Genomic DNA, 20,386 nt, shown 5'->3' on the forward strand with positions numbered 1-20,386 from the left:
TTTTATTTTCCTTCTTCTTCTTTTTTTGATTCTTTATTTGGCTCGAGTTGCGCGATCGTTTCTATCGATCCGTTCCGGACCCGCTGGCTTGTTTTATTTTTTATTTTTATTTTTGTGCTTCTTCTCTATTCGCTTTTTTCCTTCTTTTTTTTCTCTCGTCCTCCCTTTCTATGAAAAAGGATAGAAAATACCCAATAGCTTTTTTTTGGCCGTCTTAACCGGTGGTGGCCTTCGTCGAAAATGTCACTCCTATCCGTCTCCTCTCCGGCGCAATCATACGTCTCTGTCCGTTCTTGACTGTCCGGAGAGATTCTTGACGGATTTATCGATCTGCCTTATGGGCTCAAAAAACTTGCTCTCAGTGCACAACCACCATACTATAGTAACCAACATAACAAATTGTGCATGCCCTTTCTGTCTAGTCGTGATAGCCGCAACGTCCTTGATCTCGGGACGACGACGCTCCGCATCCAAGTCGTCCACATATACACACACTAAATACGATCTAGAGCTACTCGTGATGCTGTTCATCATATCGATTCCCCCCACTTCGTTTTCTATCCTTTTTGCTTGTGCCTCTAGTTGCATGTGGCAGTGAGTGTCCCCTCAGTTCTATTCTTCTCTTCAACAAGAGAAGAATCGGAAGTTGGCACAGCTCTCCATCGGCAAAAGAAGGACTTGTGTGTGTGTTGTAGCTTTTTTTTTTCTTCGTTCGTTTGATCATCTCTGCTCGACATCCCGCGACATTTCGTGTTTTATTCGCTTCAATCTTTTTCTTTTTCTTTTTCTTTTTTGACAATTTTCGTTTTTCTGTCCATTGGATTTGGCTTTCTCGGGGGCTCTATGGTTATATGTGCGTGCCTACGTGTGGCGCTTGATCCGTGAAGAACCTGAGTCAATCTTGTAAGCGGTCCTTTCAAGATCCCGCCCGGCTCATATTCCAGCACGATCGGCACACCCAGAAGCAGTACGGTGCTGGATTACCCACAGCCGTCAGTCTCAAGAGTTTGGTAAGATCTCTGGAAAATGTGTAGTTGTTGTAACATCCTCCTTTTTTTCTCACCTTCTTTCGTGTGAATAATTGAGTCACTCACCATAAGAAAGTTCTTTTTGCCCCCGTTTCCTGTATCCGATTTCAAGTGAAAAAAACCAAAAAATTCTCATCGTAGATTTTTTTGACAAAATAACTGGATCTCATGGCGCATTTGAATGACTTTCATTTTCGCCCATCCATCGTCCCCTTGCATTATGTGGGCTCGTAAAACCTGTTTCGTTAGAGAAGAAAAAAACAGACAAGGTTTTGTGTCAATGCTCATTGTTTACGGTTACGGCCTGGGATCACGCTAGCCAAAATGTACACACAAAAGAAAATGAAGAGCGACATTACGGTTATTTTTCCTCTTTTTTTTTCGTGGCGAATTGACTTTGTTGCTAGCCAGCAGCTATACCGCTCGTTATTACCGCGAATCGTCAAGAAAGAAGAATAATCTATTGAGGAATGCCCGGCTCTATTGTATTGTCTCTCTCTCTCATCTAGCTGTTGGTGGCCCCCCCTCCGCGTTTTGGGTCGTTCTGTTTGGCTGAACGAAATCGTTCTGCGGGGAGGGACGCTTTTTAACGAGAACAATAAATCTATTGGCACTTGTCCTTTATCGCACCGATGCGCTCCGTTCGGCTCTTCTATTATGATGAAGCGAGTCGAGTGACAATCACACAAATCGCACCGTATAGTGTGTACAACAACCGATATTTTATTATTTTAAAAGAAAACGGGAATGAAAAACAACAGACACGGGGCGGAATTCTTTCTTTTTTCGGTGGAGAGGTTCCGCACCGCCAACTTATTACCGAATGACCGGATCTATCTTCCGTTGTGTGTGTGTGTGTGTTTCCTTCTTTTCTTTTTTTCGAGGGGTAACCGTACCGTATGCTCATCAATAGTGAGAATCGAGAGATAGCTAAAGCTCCTTTTTTTGTATTTAGAGAATGATGGATCAAATAGACCTAATGTGTATAGAGACTATTGCACTACTTGAAGTAGGTTAATGCACACGTCAATTACGATCTCCGCTGTTCCTCTTTCCGGAGTCAGCTCTGTGTAACGTACAAAATCCCCGGCCGTAATGACGTATACACATAGGAGGGGGGAGGAAAAAAATAGGCAGCTATACAGAGAGTACATTCTCTAGTATAGTAGTACATAGAGAGTCAGTCAAATGTGTGTTATATTCAACATCCGGAAGCTGGGCACCATGTTTTTGTGAGTGTGCATACGACCGATTCCTCTCCCGTTCTCTCTCCCCCCAACACACATTTTCGGTACTCGCTAGTTTTCTCTTCTTCCATTTTTAGCCGTGGACTATCTGGAAATCTCATCATCCGCTATGTAGTGGAGCCCTAGCTGCAAAGAACCGCGCGTTCCTCCGAGCTTGACTCTATGTAAACACAAGAGGATCGTGTACAGTAAGAACAAGATAAACCATCAAGCAATGGCAACCAGATGCCCCCCTCTCATTTCGTGTTCTTTTTTTAATTTTTTTCTTCCCACACACACACACAGGAAAAAGAAAAAAAAAAGAATTTCAGATGGGGGAGAAAGGGTGGAGTTCCATGCCCAACAGGTTAGATGGCAGCATGAACGCGGGAAAAAAAAAAAAACATGCGTACATATCGTGACACATTTGAATGAAAGAAAGAAGAGGGGTGTGTGTGTGTGTTTGTTGCATTACCGGATCCTTACAACCTTGTCAACGAGGCCAATTAACTTTCGCCCGTTTGGTTGGGGTTGGTTGGGTTGTTGCCTGCGCCTTGTTTCGGCGGGAGCAACGATGCAAAGCAAAAAAAGAAGAAGGAAAAGGTCAAAGACAATGGCGGGAAAGATCAGTCCCGATTCCCACGCTAAGACGTTCAATGTGGGGAGAAATGGCGCTCATTAGCAGCGCAGGCGCTCCTGCATGTTGGGTGAATTTCCATCGGGGGGGAAAGAAGAAAAAGAAGAAAACAACAGCTCGGCTGACACGTTGGTTTTTTTTATCGGGTTGATATATTTTTACGAGACTCTATAGTCGATGGTGATTGCAGCGTATGATATAAGCCATCATAATAATGCAGCGCAGTTGCCTAGCCTCCGTGTCCAAAGGCGTATATAGCGAATCTAAACAAACAATAACAATAACAAACAAACAGAAAGAAAAAAGGAAAAAAAAAGGAGAAAAAGACACGGAGAGTCAGTCCGCGAATGACTCGCTTCCGGGACGTCCCACATCGCATTGTCGCTACTTCTAAAATCAAAATTCAAAAATTCAAAAGAGAGAAAAGAAACGAGGGGGGCCTCCCGACTATTTTTCGCCGTGTTTGTACATGGACAATTGCACGCAGTTTCACTCCGCCATCCGACAGCCCGAACAAAAAAGAGACTGTTGTACTGGATGGCCGTCTCGTACTACATCAACGGGCTACGTTACGTATGCATAAAAATGAGAAGGGGGGAAGAAGAAGAAGGAGGAGGAGGAAAAAAGAGGAGGAGAGAAAGGGAAGGTACAGCACAGCACAGCACACACATTCACGCACGCAAACAACAAAACAATCCGAGAGTCGGGGGGGGGGGAGCAAAAAATGGCAACAACAAGAGAGTCAACGTCATAAAAGCCGAGTGAGAAGCCTAGGCTCACGCTCAGTTGACGCTTCAACGCTGATCCGTTCACGGCACTCTCTCTCCTGTCTGTCTGTCTCCCTCCCGATTTTATATCCAATAACGTTTCGTGTTTTGGCGAACAAACGACGAGCCAACAATTGAATATTTGTGGCGATTGATCCGTGACACCCCGCGACCGATTTGTGCGCTCCATTGAACCTGTTGTTGACGGTTCATTTGTGTTTGTGTGGTGTGTGTGTGTGTGTGTATTGTGGGCATTGTTGGCCCGTGTGAAGGGATTATACGCGCTCCGTTTGCTATAAGACTCTTTTTATTTTTTCGGTTGGCCAATGCCCTTATACGGTAGAATTGAAATATCGCGGAATGATCAAGACTTTTTTGATTGAGCGCCAAATTTGAAAAACAAAACAAAAGTTGGGAAATTGGGAGGAAAAAGAGGCCGAGTTATTTGGTTGTTTTTATCCTTGTCTTTGTAGGGGGGGTTGGGATTGGGCGTTCGCAATGAGTTGTTAGCGTGACGTCCGGATATAATCATCATCATTGGTGAAAAAGCGCGTGGTTGGTTGGCATTATTGCACGCGTCCGTGTAGATTTGTGTTTTTTTTGGGGTTGAGCTTTTGGTGGGAGAAGAAGAAGAAGAAGACGAGAGAGAGAGAGCTGAGAGCCAGCCGCCAGTCATTATGAAGATCAATGCCAGCGAATTCATGATGATTATGGAAGCGTCGGTCGACTTGCCTTTTTTGGAACACATTCGGCTCATCCAGCTGATGCGCTCCGTTCGTGAGCCGTCGGACGATCTGTGTCTAGATCAGCCGGCGGGACAAGCCCTCTATCTGATGGCACGATCCGTCAGCCGCGCCGCCGAGCATTTGCACGACGTGCGTCGACAGAGTTCCAAGTTCAACGCCAGTGGCTTACCCCTACTACCACTGCCACCACCCAGGGTATTTTTTTTCAATTGTATAACCTTCTCCTGCCGGCCCAATTTCAAAGGGCAAAGATAAGACCACACGGCTGCCTTTTTTTATTTTATTATTTTTTAAATCCGATTTATTGCGTTTTATTTCGAGTCAAAGAGAGCTGGAATGCAGTAGGTAGTGGTGAACTTCGGTCGTGAGTGAACGTAAACCAAAAGATTGTCTGTTTTGTGTCATTGACGAGTTGTTGTGTGATTGACTGGATAGCCCCATTTCCCACTGGGGGTTTCGCCATGAACGTTGACAGTAAAAGTGATTCTTGTCTATTGCAGAATGGCACCGAACCGCTGATGAGTCGTCCGTCATCCGGCGCTAGACAGGTACGTCAGAAATAAAAAAGGCCGTGTCACCTGAGCCCTCTTATCTTTCTTACTCCAATCTTTCGTTCACAACAACAACAACACCCCAGAATTACCGCACAGTCTAGAGAGAAAGACTTTCCCTTGACCTCGTTGGGAGACTCTCTTATAATAATCATTTCGTGTCTTTTTTGTTTTGTTTTTTTGTTTCTTCCCCCCCTTTTCAATACTCTTCATGGAACACGAACAGGCGACCATCTCGCCATCTCGCCGGATGGACTCTTTGTCGGGCTGCGGAGGACCGTCGTCGTCGTCGGCCATGGACTTGAGTTTCGTGACGGAACGAATTCTGGCGCTGAGTTTCCCGCCCGAAATGGACACGTCCACATACAGAGAAGCCCTTCACCAGGCGGCCAGCATGCTTCAGACCAAGCACGGCGACAATTACATGGTATACATATTTATTGTTCAATTGTAGTAACGCTCGCCCTTGGAACCGTTGCAAGCGAAACAAAAGAGAGAAGACGATGATGACTGGAAATTTTTTTAAATATATGGAAACTGGTTCGGATGACGTCATTGATGGAGGCAAAATTGAAAAAATAAAAATATAAAAATATCACCTCGGTCATCATTCACTGTTCTGAAAGATGTACGGTGAAAATAATTTAAAGAAATGTATTTGACGCAGGTGTTCAACCTGTCGTTGCCGAGGAAAGAGATTGGCCTGTGGAACCCTCGAGTGTTGGACGTTGGGTGGCCGGATCAACTAGCCCCACCTTTGGAAAGACTCTGCTCCGTCTGCCGGGCGCTCGACTCCTGGCTCCAAGCTGATCCCCAACACGTCGCTGTTCTCCATTCCAAGTACAAACTTTAAATATATAAAGTTTCCTGAGTTCCAGTGCGTAACACGATCCATCGCATATTATATTTTTTTAATATTATACATTTTTTTTTTCTTTCGGTAAAAATTTGAATATTTCCTTGAGATTTCCTTGGATATACTTTCCCTCGTCCGTTTTATTTGAAATGGTCATTTCTTTGCGTCGTTTTCGAATGTTTTTCAGATGTGAAGAAATCGCCTCTCGGGGGATTATTTTTGCATTTTTCGGGGTTACGAAACTGGAACATATATTCTTTTATAACAATCATAAAATACGAGTAGGTCCCCCTTTGCATAATCTTTAACCCTGGCTGGTGTGTAAAATCCAAATAGGGCTGATAAAAGGAGCTAAACAAACAAAGAATTTCAAAAAAGAAAAAGAAACAAAAAATGAAGTTTGACTGTTTGATGATTTTCTTTCCGAGTCGACACGTGAAGTCGATTCTTCCCGTCCGAGCCATTCTTTTTGGCCGCTCTTGGGACGTTGCACTTTGGCCGATCGCCACATAGTAGTGGTATTACATTCATATTACAAATAGCCTCTCGCCGAGCCGTTTCTCTCCTTTCGTTTCCATTTTCTTTTCTTCTTCTTAATCGCAGCCAAACGATAAATCGTTCAAGTTGGTAGTGCGCGGTCGTTACAAATGCCTTTGAGAAAGTCATGAATTCATCAGTTGATTCTTTTCAACCCGCCCTGAAACCTTTAAAAAACAAAAAAAACAAAAAATAGAAAACAAAAACATTCAATCCCGCCGAGATTTATTTTCTTTTAAATAGGAGAATATCCGACCCTCTATACTCTTTTTTTTTCTTTTTGTATTTTTTACTACGGCCATCTTTTTTTTTCCAGCTGGAAATGAGGACTGCCTTTTTGTAATGAGTGACTATATACATCGTGCTACAATTAATGGGTTTCGAATGTTTACTGAGAGAGAGAGAGAGAGAGAGAGGGGCCCCGTGTGTAGTTAAAATAACGCGCAGAGACAGACAGTGGAAAGAAAAACAAAACAAGGGAGTGGGGGGGGGGACTATAGTTACGACCCGAACGTTGTACGTAATATATTTCCTCATCGGGAATGTCCCACCACCACAGCCGAACAATATATATGTACATGTTCAAGGATCTAAGGTTTAATGGGGGAAAATGTCGGTGGCGTGCTGGCATCTCTGCCCCCATTGATCGCCCTCTGCTGACGCTGCCCCCCCCCCCCCCAAAAAAAAAAATGTGTACGTGTGTGATGTATTATTCGAAGCGATCTAACCGATGCATACATCGATGATTTATGGCAGGTGCGGTTTGCAGCGTGTGGGCGTGGTGGTAGCGGCCTACTGCGAGTACACTGGACTCTGCCCGCCCAATCAGCAGGAGCAGCAATCGTTGGATCGCTTCTCCATGAAGCGGTTCCTCAACGAACGAGTCGGCGGACTCCGAACGCCATCCGACAAAAGGTGCCAATAAAATAAAACAAACAAACAGACAAAGAAACCAAACGCGCACTCCCATTCGACTGCTGGGCCCCCAAATGGAATGGGCCCGTGAGTTTGCGTTTCCCCACCGACGGCGCTACCTATTTGTGCTGATGCAAATTTGCGTGTCTTTGATTATCGCTCCTGTCCCGCCTATTCTAAATGAGAAACATTTTCTAAAACATATTTTTTATTTTCTTTTTTTTTTCTGGTTGTGTGTCTTGTGGCGATGCTTTAATTATTCGTTTCAGGTATGTGGAATACTTTGCCGGACTGTTGTCGGGTGCCATTCAGGTCAATTCCAGTCCGCTTTTCCTGGATCACGTCACCGTCGTCGGCATTCCGGCTTTCCAGTCCAACGGCGGCTGCCGCGCCTTTTTCAAAGTAAAAAAAACAAACAACCAAATCCCAACGTTATATTCCCGTTTTCGCCATTTTACGACTTTTCTTTTTCTTTTTTGTTTATTCTCCCCAAGGTGTACCAAGGTAGCGTTCCCGTGCACACGTCGTCCATCTACAACCTGCACGACAGCGCCCGCCATTTCACCATGTCGCTGGGCGAGCGCGGCCTGGCGCTGCGCGGCGACATCCTGGTCAAGTGCTACCACCGCCACCGACTACCGGTAGATGGCCGTGAGACCATCTTCAGCCTCCAGTTCCACACCTGCGCCGTCACCCAGCACACGCTAGTCTTCCAGCGCCAAGATCTGGACGACGCCTGTCAAGGTCCATATCAAAATAAAGTCGTTTTTCTCTTTTCTTCTCTCTCTCTCTCTCTTTCACGTTTACTGCTGCCGTTGTTTGCATTTCTTTTCGGTCCGATCGTTATCGAGGCTCATCGTCGACATGGCCGACAACAAACAAGAATAAGAATGAGATGAGAAAACCAACGGAATTCCCCCCTGAAAGAAAAAAAGAATCAAACCCAAATGTACATATGAAAGGTTCTGGTCACCTTCCAATGATGGATGAGTGGGATAAGACGATTGTGAAAAAAAGAAAAAAGGCTTTTTTCTGAAATCCCGTCAGTCCATCACCTTCTTCTTGCCCCCACCACTTCTAGATTTCTCTCTCTCTTGTGCCCTGACAAGTTTAAGTCTTTGGTTTGTCACGGCCGCCGGCTGATTGTGTTATCAGTATATAATTGGGGGTTGGGAGCTCGAGTGAGGCTGTAGAGATTCGTTTTCCGTTGGGCTTAGATTCTATATAAGAACAGGCTCTAATCTGAAAATTGTGGAACACATTTCTCCACTTTTTTCTTTTTTTTTTCTAAATTTTTACGTTTTTATTTCCAGTCGGAATCATCGAATAATAAATCTCCTGCGAGCGGAGACAAGTCTTACTGTGTACAACTTCCTTCTTTAGAAACTCGACAAAAAAATAAAAATCGGGACTCTTAATCTAATCGACGTTATCAATCGGGAATCACGTCGTCACAAAACCGTCCTGTTACCCATAAAAGTGATTCCCCTTTTTTTATTATTGGAGAGAGAGAAAAGAAAAACAGCGTTCAACGTGAACGAATTGAAAAATAAAATGTCGGGGAAATTCCAGGCTTTATAAAAGACTGATGTCCTTTTTTATTGGTTTTCAAAGTCCATATTTTTGGTATTCCCCCCACCCCAAAGATGGCCGTTGATCCGCGATGATGTGCCGTTTATCCTTTCAGACGAATCAGTTGCAGCAGCGGCACTTTTTTTTTTCTTTCTTCTTTCTTTCTTCTCGGCTGTAATTTTCAAAATTTTATGGGCGTTGTAACGAGCCCATAGAGGGGAGGAGAAGTATGGGTGTAATTACAGCACGTCTCACATTTTCACGCCGGGGACGGTCGTTCGCACGCTCGCCGCATTTTTTTCCAACGTCCAGTCCGTAGAATTTGTCTTGGTCCACCAATTATTTAACGGCGTTTCTTCTTCTTCTTCTTTTCGCCCTAACGGCTTCCAAAGTAAACAGACTTCCCTACATTCATATAACAACAGAGTCTCTCACCTGCCTGATCTCCACCTGTTTATGACAGATATACAGTCGCTCCCCACTTTTTTTTTGTGTTACGTGTGAAAATAAAAGTTTGAATTTTTTGTTGGAATGTTTATCACAGATTTGCGTTTCCCGCTGGACGGTTCGGTTCGACTGCACTTCTCAACGAGTCCCGAGTCCCGCCTGATGGGCGTCAATGAAACGCACACCCGTTACACGGTCGAGTCGTCGACAGGTAAAACAACAAAATAAGTCATTCATAAGAACCATCATCTCCTTCGTGTCGTTTTTTTTTTTAATTTTCATTTCTGGCGAGTGGCAATGCTGTCGTGTAATTGTAATTTTTTCCCCTCCTTCATGTTTGTTTTTGTGTGTGTCCCGCAAAAGTGTCAACACCTGAACATATTATATGCACCGCGTTCTGTTCTCATTTTGTTTTTTTTGTTTTGACTGCACAGGCGATCCGGTCGTTCGCTGGGATAGTTACGACACCATGACTGACTCGGCCAGCTGTCCGGATGATCATCATCATCATGACGTCTCGTCTGCCGGATCGACACAAAGTGAGTGGGGCAGGGCACACCTCCTTTTTTTTTTGGTTTCTGTATCAAAAACAAAACAAAACTTGCATCTTGTTTCGTTTGAGAATCTCGTTAGTTCGATGAAATTTCATGAAAATAATTTCGACTGTCGCCTGGCGCAAGGAGCCCTGGAGACTTGTTTTTCTGTTGTTTTTCTTTTTGTCTGACCGTGATTCATTTGCATACTGAATGGCCAGCATTTTGAACTAAAAAGAATAGGGAAATCAGAGCAAATAAGACGAAAGAAGCAGCGAGGCTTATGGAAGAGAAGCGTCCCAGGTGTTTGTCAGTGATTTGTTGTTGATCATCACGTGGATGGACTAGATGAACTTGGGAGGGAGACGCCCATGTTCCCATTTTGGGTTACCCTCGAGTTCATCATCATCATTTGTTTGATTTGATTTGGGCTTTATATTCTTTTATCCTTTTTCTTTCTTTCTTCGTCTATACCATTTGAGGGGGGGTTATTGTTTACTCTCTGATCCGAACTGGAAAGTCGACTCCACTTAAGAAAGATTGAGAGGGGCAAATCCATCTGAATAAGGGCAATAGCAACTTCTTCTTCTTCTTCTTTGCCCGTTAAGAGGATGCCTTTTAAAGAGCGAGATTTACGATGTCGCCTTCGTTGCTGCTCTACCGGTACTTTTCTTTTACTCGGCACAAGATTCAACAAGGACTTTTCTTTCTTCTTCTTCTTCTTCTTCTTCTTCTTCTTCTTCTTTTTGGAATGAATGGTGGACGATGATTCTTGCCTTTTTTTCCGAGTTAGTGGCCCGGGGAGAAGATAAGAAGATGGGCAATTCTATCCGTTTGATAACAAGAAGAAAGAAAATGAGCGATTAGCATTCTTGCGTCGTTATGGCGCGCGCGGGTCAGCGGGGCGGGCAACAAGACGCTGCTGGTAGTAGTAGTAGATTTCTGCTGGGGCCCAGCATCAGCCGAGTGGGCGGCAATGGCCAGCTCCAGTCCAACGACGACGAGAAAAAAGTCCATTTCGCCTTTTTAATGAAATTCAAAAAAGAAAGAAAAGTTACCTGGCTTGTCTGTACTACGTGCATGTGTACACGACTGTACGCGTGTTTTTATTTGTGCGTGTGATGGAGAGCCACACGTTGGCCATAAAAGGTCATGTCCAATTTCGGAGCTTTTTCTTTTTTTCCCTCTTTATTTTTGTTTTCATCTCTTCTAGTAAATCCTTTTTTTTTCTTCTTCTTCTCGTAATGTTCTTCATGCACCATGCTCGAATGCTTATTCACGGTCTGGCTGACTGCGGGATGGACCAAATAAGGATTCCCTCAGCCAAAGTTCGTCGCACTGAACGCTGGAAGAATCTTTTTTTCTCTTTCTCCCTTGAACGGGAAAATAATGAAACCAAACGCACACACAAAAAAGAGAGAGAATATCAATTTGTTTTTTTCTTTTTCTTTTTCTTTCTTTCCTCCTTTGAGGGTGAAAAAGAAAAAGAGTTTCCCGTACGTGTTCCAGAAAACGTCAAAAAGAGTCGAGAAGAAAAAATTTGTTGGCCCACCTGGCGAGATTTTGGCCGTGATTCTTTTTTCCACCATGTCATCCTTTTCAAATGGCTTAGCGTTTTGATACTCACACGACGTTATATAGGAGTCGCTGGGCAAGAAGAAGAAGAAGGAGGGGGGAAAATATCGACATCTAATAATAAATACCAACAACCGGTTGGGAAAACAACAATAACACAACAACAACAACAACAGAGGTATATAGAAAAAGGGGGAACTTTTGGGTTTTTGTAGTGGCGTAATAAACCGACCACCCATCTTCTTCTTTTAAGAGAAAATCCCACCTCTTAAAAGAAGAAGAAGAAGCGAACAAAAGTCACGATGGCTATCGATGAACACTTCACCCCACCAACGAATGTTTGCTCATTTTTAAAAAAAGAAAATCAGTCAAAATAATTTTTAAAGAAAAGAAGAAAATTTCGTTTTTATTTATTTATTTTGGTCGAGAAAAAAACCAGGACATTAATCACTCAAATTGTTTCGCTGTACTTAAACATGTTGGAAAAAGGGCAAGACGGCCAGACGTAAATATATCACGCGTGAGTTGTATATTACCGCGCAATTCTCGACGGTTGATGTTGTTGTTGTTATGTGTGTGTCAACTTGTCAGTCCAGATTTCGAGCAAAGTTGAACAGCTGAGCGATAGATGGCTTATGGAATTTCACGGGCGCATAATCGATGAACGAACGAACGGGGGGCTCTCACACAGTCCGGGATTTCCCTTTTAATTTTTCCGTCTGGCAGCTTTGGTGTTGTTGGTTCGTCCACCAGATGGAAACCAAAGTCCAAAGGTGAGTGTGTTTGGCTGTTTGATACCGATCGCCAGCATAACACATTCGACCAGGGCGGGCAGCTATTTCCGTCTTAAGACGCTGGGCCAGGGCCGCCCTCATTTCTCCAGCTGTTTCTCCTCTCTCTCTCTCTCCTTCTTCTCTTTTTTCGTACCTGAAAGAGAGAGGAGAGAGAGAGAACCCTTTCCTTGAAAGGTTGAAATACAAGTTTTTCCCCCCGTCGCCGTCGTCCCTCCTCTTTCTCCTCCTCCAGCGTCTTTTTTTTTTCTCAAAAAAAGAATATTGAAAAAAAGGAGAAATAAAAAAGTTTTGAAGAATAAACTCATCCTCCGCTTGTAGCAGTGCTCCACCAGCTGCCCGCCGGTGCGGTTCTATCCATTTCGGGCTCTCTCTCTTTCTTTCTCTCTTTCTTTTAAATTCGTTTAGACTTAACTCTTTTTATTTCTCTCTCTCTCTCTCTTGACTTCGGCAATTTTTATTGGTGCGCCATCGCCGAGTCGTGTGAAGAAATTAACGGAAAAAAGTGTTTTGTTTGTTGTTTGATTTTTCGCTTCCGGCGGATCGCGCAGATCACCGATTGGCGCATACGTACGGGCCGTTGGATGGTTCGCTGTACGCCAAAGTGCTGAAACAGAACAGTCCAAAGACACCGCCCAGCAGTAGTCCGCCGCCGTTAGTCGTGACTGGACAGACGTCCAGCAGCAGCGGAGAGCAGCGGAGTGCCAGTCGATTCAGCGATCCGTCATCGTCGTCTTTGACATCTGGCGGAACGTCTGCCGATTACCACCACCTGCATCACCATCTGAATCACCACCACCACCTGAGTCATCACCCGGTCCAGTTCCTCAACAGTCCGCATGTGGCCTCGACCGATTCCGGAATCTCGTCGGCCGGCGTAGTGCGCAGCGGAGGAGGCAGCAGCACCCACAACCGGGAATTGGGAGGCAGCGGGAGCACATCCGCGTCGCCTCCGCATTCCGGCCGATCGGCCGAGTCCTCTGGAGCCGGTGGAGTGTTTTTGGACCCGCCGCCGCAGACGCCCAGCCCCGTCCAGCAGCAGCAGCAACAACAACAACAACAACTACAGTCGTCACCGCAGGCAGGGCTGCAAAGGATGCCGAGCATTGTGGAGACACGGGCGGAGATCCATCGGGCGGACGGCCGTGACGTCATGATGACGGGCTCTTCTTCGTCTTCATCTTCGGCTCCGCCTCCACCATCGCTCACGGCCACTGCCGAGCTGGACCAACTGTTGAGTGGTATGCTCATGAACGTTCAAAACATCCCCGACATCCGACCCGAGCACAGGCACCACTACCACCAGCGAGGTGACGACATTGACGTCGACAGCATTCAGGTATATCCATTTCACATCCATTTTATTTTGCAACAACGTCCGGCTACAGTAACGGACCGTTACTGCTTCCACAGTGGCCGTCCTCCACTCTCCCTTTTCTCCCACCATCTTGATGTCATCACCGATTACCATTCGCACAGCTCCGTGATCTGGAGCAGAGGGCCGCCCTTGGCAATAACGTCGTCGGGATCAAATGTTTGATGGGCCATTTTTTCTAGGTCGGTCCGGTTTAGTTTAGGGATTTGAGTACCGTCCATTTTTGTAAAGCCATTAAAAATACAACAACAACATTGCATTGAGTGTAGCGTGTCGAAATGGCCGTCTAGAATTCGATTCTCGGGAGTCCTTGAGGGAGGGAGCTGGAAAAATGAGAAATGTGCTGAGATGTGTCAGTTTTCCGAGTTGATTCTGCCAGTGTCTCTCAATTTTACAATTTTACAATTTCGAAAGTTGGGTTGGGGTCGGGCGGTCGGGTGACAGGTTGATCGAATTCGACATTCATCCGACTGAATGAATGGAATAACCCAGAAATTCGGGAATGAAGGCACAGCCGGGACGAAGTCGCGTGTTTGCTGATGCCACACATACGACGTGATCCCGTCCGTCCGTCCGTCCCTTTTGAAGTCGAAGCGCGGCGTCGGTTTGTTGATGTCGTGGATCCTGCCAAGACCCCCGAGTGCCCTTCTCCTTGGCCGACGACGCCGCCGCCGTCACCGCCGTTTTAAATTTAGCTTGGGACCCCTTTTCTCTCTCGATCCTTTCTCCTTCCAACTCAATCTCTCCCCCCTTTTTCTTCTTCTTCTTCTTCTTCTTTTCCTGTGAAAGAAAAACAAAAGGAGGAAGCCAAACAAAAAGCAAACGGCCAGGGGTTTCTCTCTTTCTTTCGTTCTGTGTATGTGGAAAGTTTTCATTTCAGCGTCACGCTCTCATTAACTGCAATCTGTTGTGTTTACGGACCACCATCGAATCAGCTACTAAGGGTTCCATTCGTCTCGAAATAGTCTTCCCCTTTTATGTCGAAATATCGCCCATTTTAATTCTATTCATTTGCTCAACTAATGATGATGTTGAAACAATGACAAATTTAATTACAGGTCAAGTTTGATTTGACGCCAACCCGGGACACGACGGATCGCTCGGCTCCTCCTCCATCATCGCATCCGGTTGTCAGGAAGAACAGCAACAACTCGTCGTCGGGCTACGTCTACGAGAGCGACACTGTCCGACGGGCGTATCCAGCAGCTCCTCCCACGACGCAAGCCGACGCGGCGCCCGTCCTGAAAATGCCTTCCGGTCCAGTTCCGCAGACTCCGCCGCCGTCCCAGCAGCAGCAGCAGCCGTCGGTGAGACCCAAAGATATTCCGTACCACGCCCGCGAGGATAGTAAACCGTTCACGTACGGGATGGTGGGCATGGCGGCCCCGCCAACCAACGGCCACCACCACCACCACCACCATCAGGAGAACGGAAACGGCGGAGGCGCCGGAAGTAATGGCATGGCGTCGGCGATGATGACGAGCACGCCAGTGGCCAGCGCCTCTATGCACGGACGCAACTGGAAAGAGTCCAGCAGCAACACGATCAACGGCCAGCAGGCCAGCAAACGCCTGGAGAGTCCCTCACTCGTCAGGAAGTTTTCCAACGGATCGGAGCCCGTCAACATCAGTCCGGTTCGCTCCTCGCCGAGGATCCCAGTTCCGTCCATCGCCGACCCCGTCAGCCCGCGTCCCATCCGCAAACTCAGCGAGAGCCTGCTCCTGTCCAACGGAGGAGGAGCGACGCCGTCGGACGCCACTTTGGCCAGCAACGCCTCGATCCAACCGGTGGCCACGTCCAGTCCTCGATTGGACAATTCGCGAAATCGAACCTCATCCACGACCAGCGAGATGATGAAGGCCATGCCAACCACTCCGCAGCTCCAGCACCGAGACATCTCGCTGGAGGAAACGATCCAGGACATCAGCACTTCGCCCGACTCGTCCCGGTACGTGCCCCCGATTTTTTTCTTTTTCGACTATTCCGCACTCTGCACAAGACGTTCGATTACTCATTACGACGGAAATGGTGGCCGTTGCCAAATTCTCGCGCCATTCATTCTCTGACGAAATGACGAGCGTTTTTCTGAATTCATTTTTTGGCTTTTTGGTTTTTGTTGTCCTTCCGCTCCGTCATTTTTGCGCGTGTACGCAAAGGAAAACGCTGGAGTTGGTGGAGCCCTCGATCTCGAAATAGATCCGTCAGCCTTCAAGCGAAAAATACAAACGAAAAAACAAAAAAATTATTTCTCGCGGAGTTAAAACAAACAAACAAACACATCGCACGCACACAACTTTGTGTTTTGGAAGTGGTAAAAAATCTTGGACTGGATGCAACTGCTGCAGGGCTCTGTTTTTTGTTGCTGTCCGTCAACAGCTATATAACGCTGAGAAATCTAGCGAAACGGGCAAAAAAGAGAAAGAGACGGACAGTCGAGGAAACGGACGGCGATGGAAGGCAAGCGGAGGCGAATTCCGGTTGTTGTTTGTTGAAAGACTCTCGGGGTCTCTGCTAATTAATGTTTATCAAACGTGGTAGTAGTAGTAGTGTCTCATCCGCCAGGGTCACTCTTGTATATACAACCGTAGACGAGCGCCCAGCAAAGCTCCTGTATAGGGTCTCATGTACACCAACCACATATATATAGGCGCCGGCACGCACATCCGGCACACACAGCGGGCGTTTCGTTCCAGCTCGCTTGATTCTCCCAAAGCGCCCCGTGTGTGTACCATATAGGCGTGTGATGTTGTTTGAAAAGGATTGCCAGTTATATAGACTCAAGCCGGAATGAAATGTTTTGTTCATTTTCTGCCCGTCCTTGGTGTAGTTTTTTGTTGTTTTCTTTTCTGTTTTTCGCTTTTGCCGTAGACGAGAAAAATCACGTGCAGTTCTTTTGCATCGTGCGGCTCTATCGCTCGATAAAAATAGACCTTTCAAGTATGGCTGCTGCTGCTGCTGCTGGGCTGGAGCTGGGCAGCAAAGTTTTCTAATCTCCTCTCGTCGCTCACACGGTTCGGGAGGTTCAGTCCAACGGGAAGGAAAGGAAGGCGGACTCGTTGTTTTGGGGGGGTCCGTTGAAAAGGGCGGCAGCTCTTTTTTTGGCAAGACCAAATTTGGCAAACATCATCACACGCCGCCGTTTTCGTCTGAATCATCTACGGACACAAACTCATTTCTTTCTTGCCTTTCTTTCCGCCTTCAGGAACTCGTTTGTTTTTCCCGAATGGATAGGCTTAAAAGCGGTCGCACCCCACGTCCTTGGGATTATATCAACGCCGATGAGAGGCCGTTACGGCCCGTCTTTTTTGGCTCCGTTTCAGAGGGAGTTGCTCTGCTTCTTGTGCATTTCCTTAAGACTCTAGCCTAGCGAAAGAAATCCCGGTGGCGTAACACGGGCTGCCCGTTATTAAAAAATCCCTACTCGCACGAGAACTTGTTATTGTCAACAGTTTTGCCAACACGCAACCGGCGTCGGTCGTCGCCGAAAAAACAAAAAGACAAATCACTTTTAAAATAAAATAAAGCGGATGATGATAATTAAAAGAGAAAACGGGCGCCCTTCCAAGGAGACCCTCAGCTCTCAATGGAGCTATTACGCCGCGAAACCTTTTTCTTCCTGAATTTTTTCAAATTTTTATTTAAAAGAGGAGGAAATTTTTTTTTTTTTTTTATTTGTCCGCAAAGAAGTTTTTTGAGAGGCTGAGCGCCAAGTCAAAATCCATAAGAGGAATTTGTTTTGTTTCTTTTCCAAACGTTTCGGCGTGAGAGAGAGACGGTCGCCGGGAATCTTCTCTCTCAATCGCGATAAGATAAAAGAAGAAGAAGAAGAACAATACCAAGCGAGGCTATTTTCTTGGCAACATCATTCGGCTGGAACGAAAAGGGAAAAAGAAAAAAGATTTCGAACGCGAACTTGAAGATACTCGAGCCGAGACGAAAACAAAAGAAGAAAAAAGACAAATCACCAGCAGCAGCAGCATCACACAGACACACACGTTCTAGTATTTTATTATATGCCCGTCTTCTTTCAAAGAAGAAAAATCTTTTCCACCACCAAGTCCGCGCCTTGTGGTCGAAGGTGTTGCACGATCGTTTCGGAATGAGGTCACCTTTCAAGTTGCGGCGCAACACACACAAGCCGCAGCAGCAGCAGCAGCAACGGCAACGGCCGGAATAATTTTTTTATTTTGTTTTGTTCTCTCTTTTCAAAAAAATTTATCCTCCCATCTTGTCTCTCTCTACATATCTCTCCACCTATTCCTCTCTACTCTCTAGTTCACGCGCTTTTGGGGTCCTTCTGCGTGACATAATAGCCGCCGGGTCCTCAAGGTCGGCAACGAATAACAAGAATCAAATACAAAATGCCACTACTACTTGGGCTGGCTGGCTGCTGCTCTCTCTGCACAGCTCTCTCTCTATCTCTAGAAACTTTTTTTTTCTTTTTTCTTCTTTTCAGGGCGGACGGCCCGCCGGTCGTTTTGTGCGCACCACATGTGAACGAAATCGGTCGGATGAGTCAGTAGGTTGATCCGGGCAGCTTCGCCGATGTGACCATTCGCTCCGGCTCATCACAAATAGTCTGTCGGGTGCAGGTCGTCGGTCGGTTGGCCAGCCGGGTCGTCCATATCGGACAATTTACGAGACAAAAGATTAGGCGAGGTTGAAGACGAAAAGGAAGAAGAAGAAGGAGAAGAATAAAAATTGGTAGAGATGCATAATGATGACGATCGGCAGACAAAAAACAAAAAAAGAGAAAGACAAAATAGGCCCCCCCCCTCTCTCTCGTCTTTTCCCGTGGTATTCTTCTCTCAGTTCTCTTCTTCTTCTCCGGGAAAAAAGGAGGACATAATTGAATTCTTTCAAAGGATCTCTTCTTCTTCGTCTTCTTCTTTTGGCTTTGGTGCCAACGGTACATATTCGCACGCGTCCACGGGGCTGTGTACACACGGGCTCGTTTCACGTCGACTCAGATTCTTGTCCATACAAGGTAAAACCGCCTTTTTTTCTTTCTTTTTTCTTTTTCTTTCTTTAAAAAAGAAATAAAGAAAATGGTTGTGTGTGCTGCTTCTTCTTCTTCCAAAGACCCCCAGCACGTAGTGGTACACCCAACACAAGAAGGTCAATGCGAAAAAAGAAAAGAAAAGAGACCCAACCCGGAGCAATGCAGATGGCCATTCTACGTGAGCAGGAGAAGAAGAATCCCTCCCACCCACGAATGGGAATATATAAATGCCGTATAGCAACTGCGCTGGGCTTTTTTTTTTTCTTATTTTTTTAGTGTCAATGACCACCGTCAAACAACCGACCGTTAATGTAATAGAAAGAAGCTACACACAGCGAAGCACACTATTTAAAAAGTCTCGGGACGAAGACCAACCAGTGAGAGGAGGAAAAACTTTTTTTGGCGACTTTATCGACCGAAAAGATTTTTCTTTTTTTCAAACTTTCTTTTTTTTTTCTTTCTTTTTCCTGCTTTCGCAATCCACTTCCATAAACGAGGGGGCAATCGATTCGGGATGCGCAGTACAGGACAGACGAAACCCATCAGAGTTTACAGCTTGGACGAATGGAGGAATTCAAGAGCCCCAGCAATGCAGTCGAACCGCCCATTTGGGTTTCTTTTTTCTTTTTTTAAATTGCGCCGACTTCTTCTTTGACTTTCAAGAGAAGCCAATCGAATGCTCGAGATTGAACGTATACACACACAAGTAGCTCCTAGATCCGGCTAGCTCTTCTTATCCGCCAAAATTCTTTTTTCTTGTTTACAACTTTTTGAAGTTTTTCTGACGGAGATTTGGACCACGGGGGGAAAACACATTCCGTGCGTTTGACCGTATCGAAAAGAATATCAATTGATCCGCGGTACACTTGAAGAAAACGAGTTGCAATCAACTGCTTCCCACTCGTCTTGTGTACAGAACCCTTAAAAAAAACATCCCCCCACTACCATCACCATCACCAATCCTTCCCTGTGTGTACGTTCGGTTCATTAAGTTTTACGACGCAGACGATGTAATTGGCTGGAAGGATTGGGAAAGATGCCGAGAACTTTGTAACGTGCCCTCCTTCAACCGCGTCCGGTACACAAGTTCACGAATACACTAACAAGCTAAAAAAGAGATAACAAGACAAAGTTCTCCCCCATATTTTTCCATTTTATCTTCGTTCGGAAGGGGGGAAACGACTGGAAAATGAAACCAATTTAAAATCGACTTGTCTGCTGGACGATGGGCCGGACATTACACATTTATGCATGTTCATATAAGAGAGCTGTCTGTCTCTGATAGGGAAGAATTGAGGGAAACGAGTGTAAAGTCGAGAGAGATAGTCGTAAAATTTGATTTTAATTTTTATTATTTTTCCTTGTTGTTGTTTTTTTTTCTTCTAGAAAGTTTGTGACATGGAATTTACGAGCCGTTTAAAAGAGTTCGATTTAGTTTCCAAATATTGAAAATGGAAATACGTAAACGCCCTACGTATATATATATAGAGAGAGAGATAGAGACAGGAATTATGTGTAGAGGTTTTTTCAAAAAAGAAAATGTCCGCCTTGGATATGGTCTGGCGAAACAAGTATGACTGGCACAGGATATTTGGATCGTTCATAAGTTACTAAAAAATTTTTAAAAGAAAAAAAAAGGATATATATAAACCTACTTCTTCTCTCAACGCTGGACAGAGACCCGCCACCCTGGCGCGCCCATCAAACGGGAAAAAAAAATATTTTTTGAGGAAAAAAAAATGAAATTCAAAAAAATAAAATTTTTTAAAACTGTGTACAGTAACCACCGGCATGCCCGACTCTTTTTTGTGGGTAATTCAATAAATTT

At 45.4% G+C, this 20,386-nt stretch overlaps 1 protein-coding gene across 9 annotated transcripts in view; it reads left to right on the plus strand.

The window, feature by feature from the left end:
- Positions 1–20,386, plus strand: part of LOC124313854 (tensin-1-like) — a 53,289-nt gene that overhangs the window by 25,040 nt on the left and 7,863 nt on the right. For 5 of the 9 annotated variants that reach the window (XM_046778650.1, XM_046778651.1, XM_046778658.1 and 2 more), the window contains 11 exons: positions 888–1,010; positions 4,905–4,952; positions 5,182–5,382; positions 5,623–5,795; positions 7,105–7,263; positions 7,533–7,665; positions 7,758–8,007; positions 9,380–9,493; positions 9,717–9,821; positions 12,733–13,520; positions 14,615–15,504. In XM_046778650.1, the coding sequence (XP_046634606.1) occupies positions 888–1,010; positions 4,905–4,952; positions 5,182–5,382; positions 5,623–5,795; positions 7,105–7,263; positions 7,533–7,665; positions 7,758–8,007; positions 9,380–9,493; positions 9,717–9,821; positions 12,733–13,520; positions 14,615–15,504 (2,984 nt within the window). Of the gene's footprint in view, positions 1–887; positions 1,011–4,168; positions 4,600–4,904; positions 4,953–5,181; positions 5,383–5,622; positions 5,796–7,104; positions 7,264–7,532; positions 7,666–7,757; positions 8,008–9,379; positions 9,494–9,716; positions 9,822–12,732; positions 13,521–14,614; positions 15,505–20,386 lie in introns of those variants that run through there. The other 4 variants (XM_046778652.1, XM_046778656.1, XM_046778657.1 and 1 more) reach the window with 2 other exon arrangements.

The sequence above is a fragment of the Daphnia pulicaria genome, chromosome 10 (assembly GCF_021234035.1).
Source record: "Daphnia pulicaria isolate SC F1-1A chromosome 10, SC_F0-13Bv2, whole genome shotgun sequence".
In the NCBI taxonomy this organism is placed as follows: Eukaryota; Metazoa; Arthropoda; class Branchiopoda; order Diplostraca; family Daphniidae; genus Daphnia; species Daphnia pulicaria.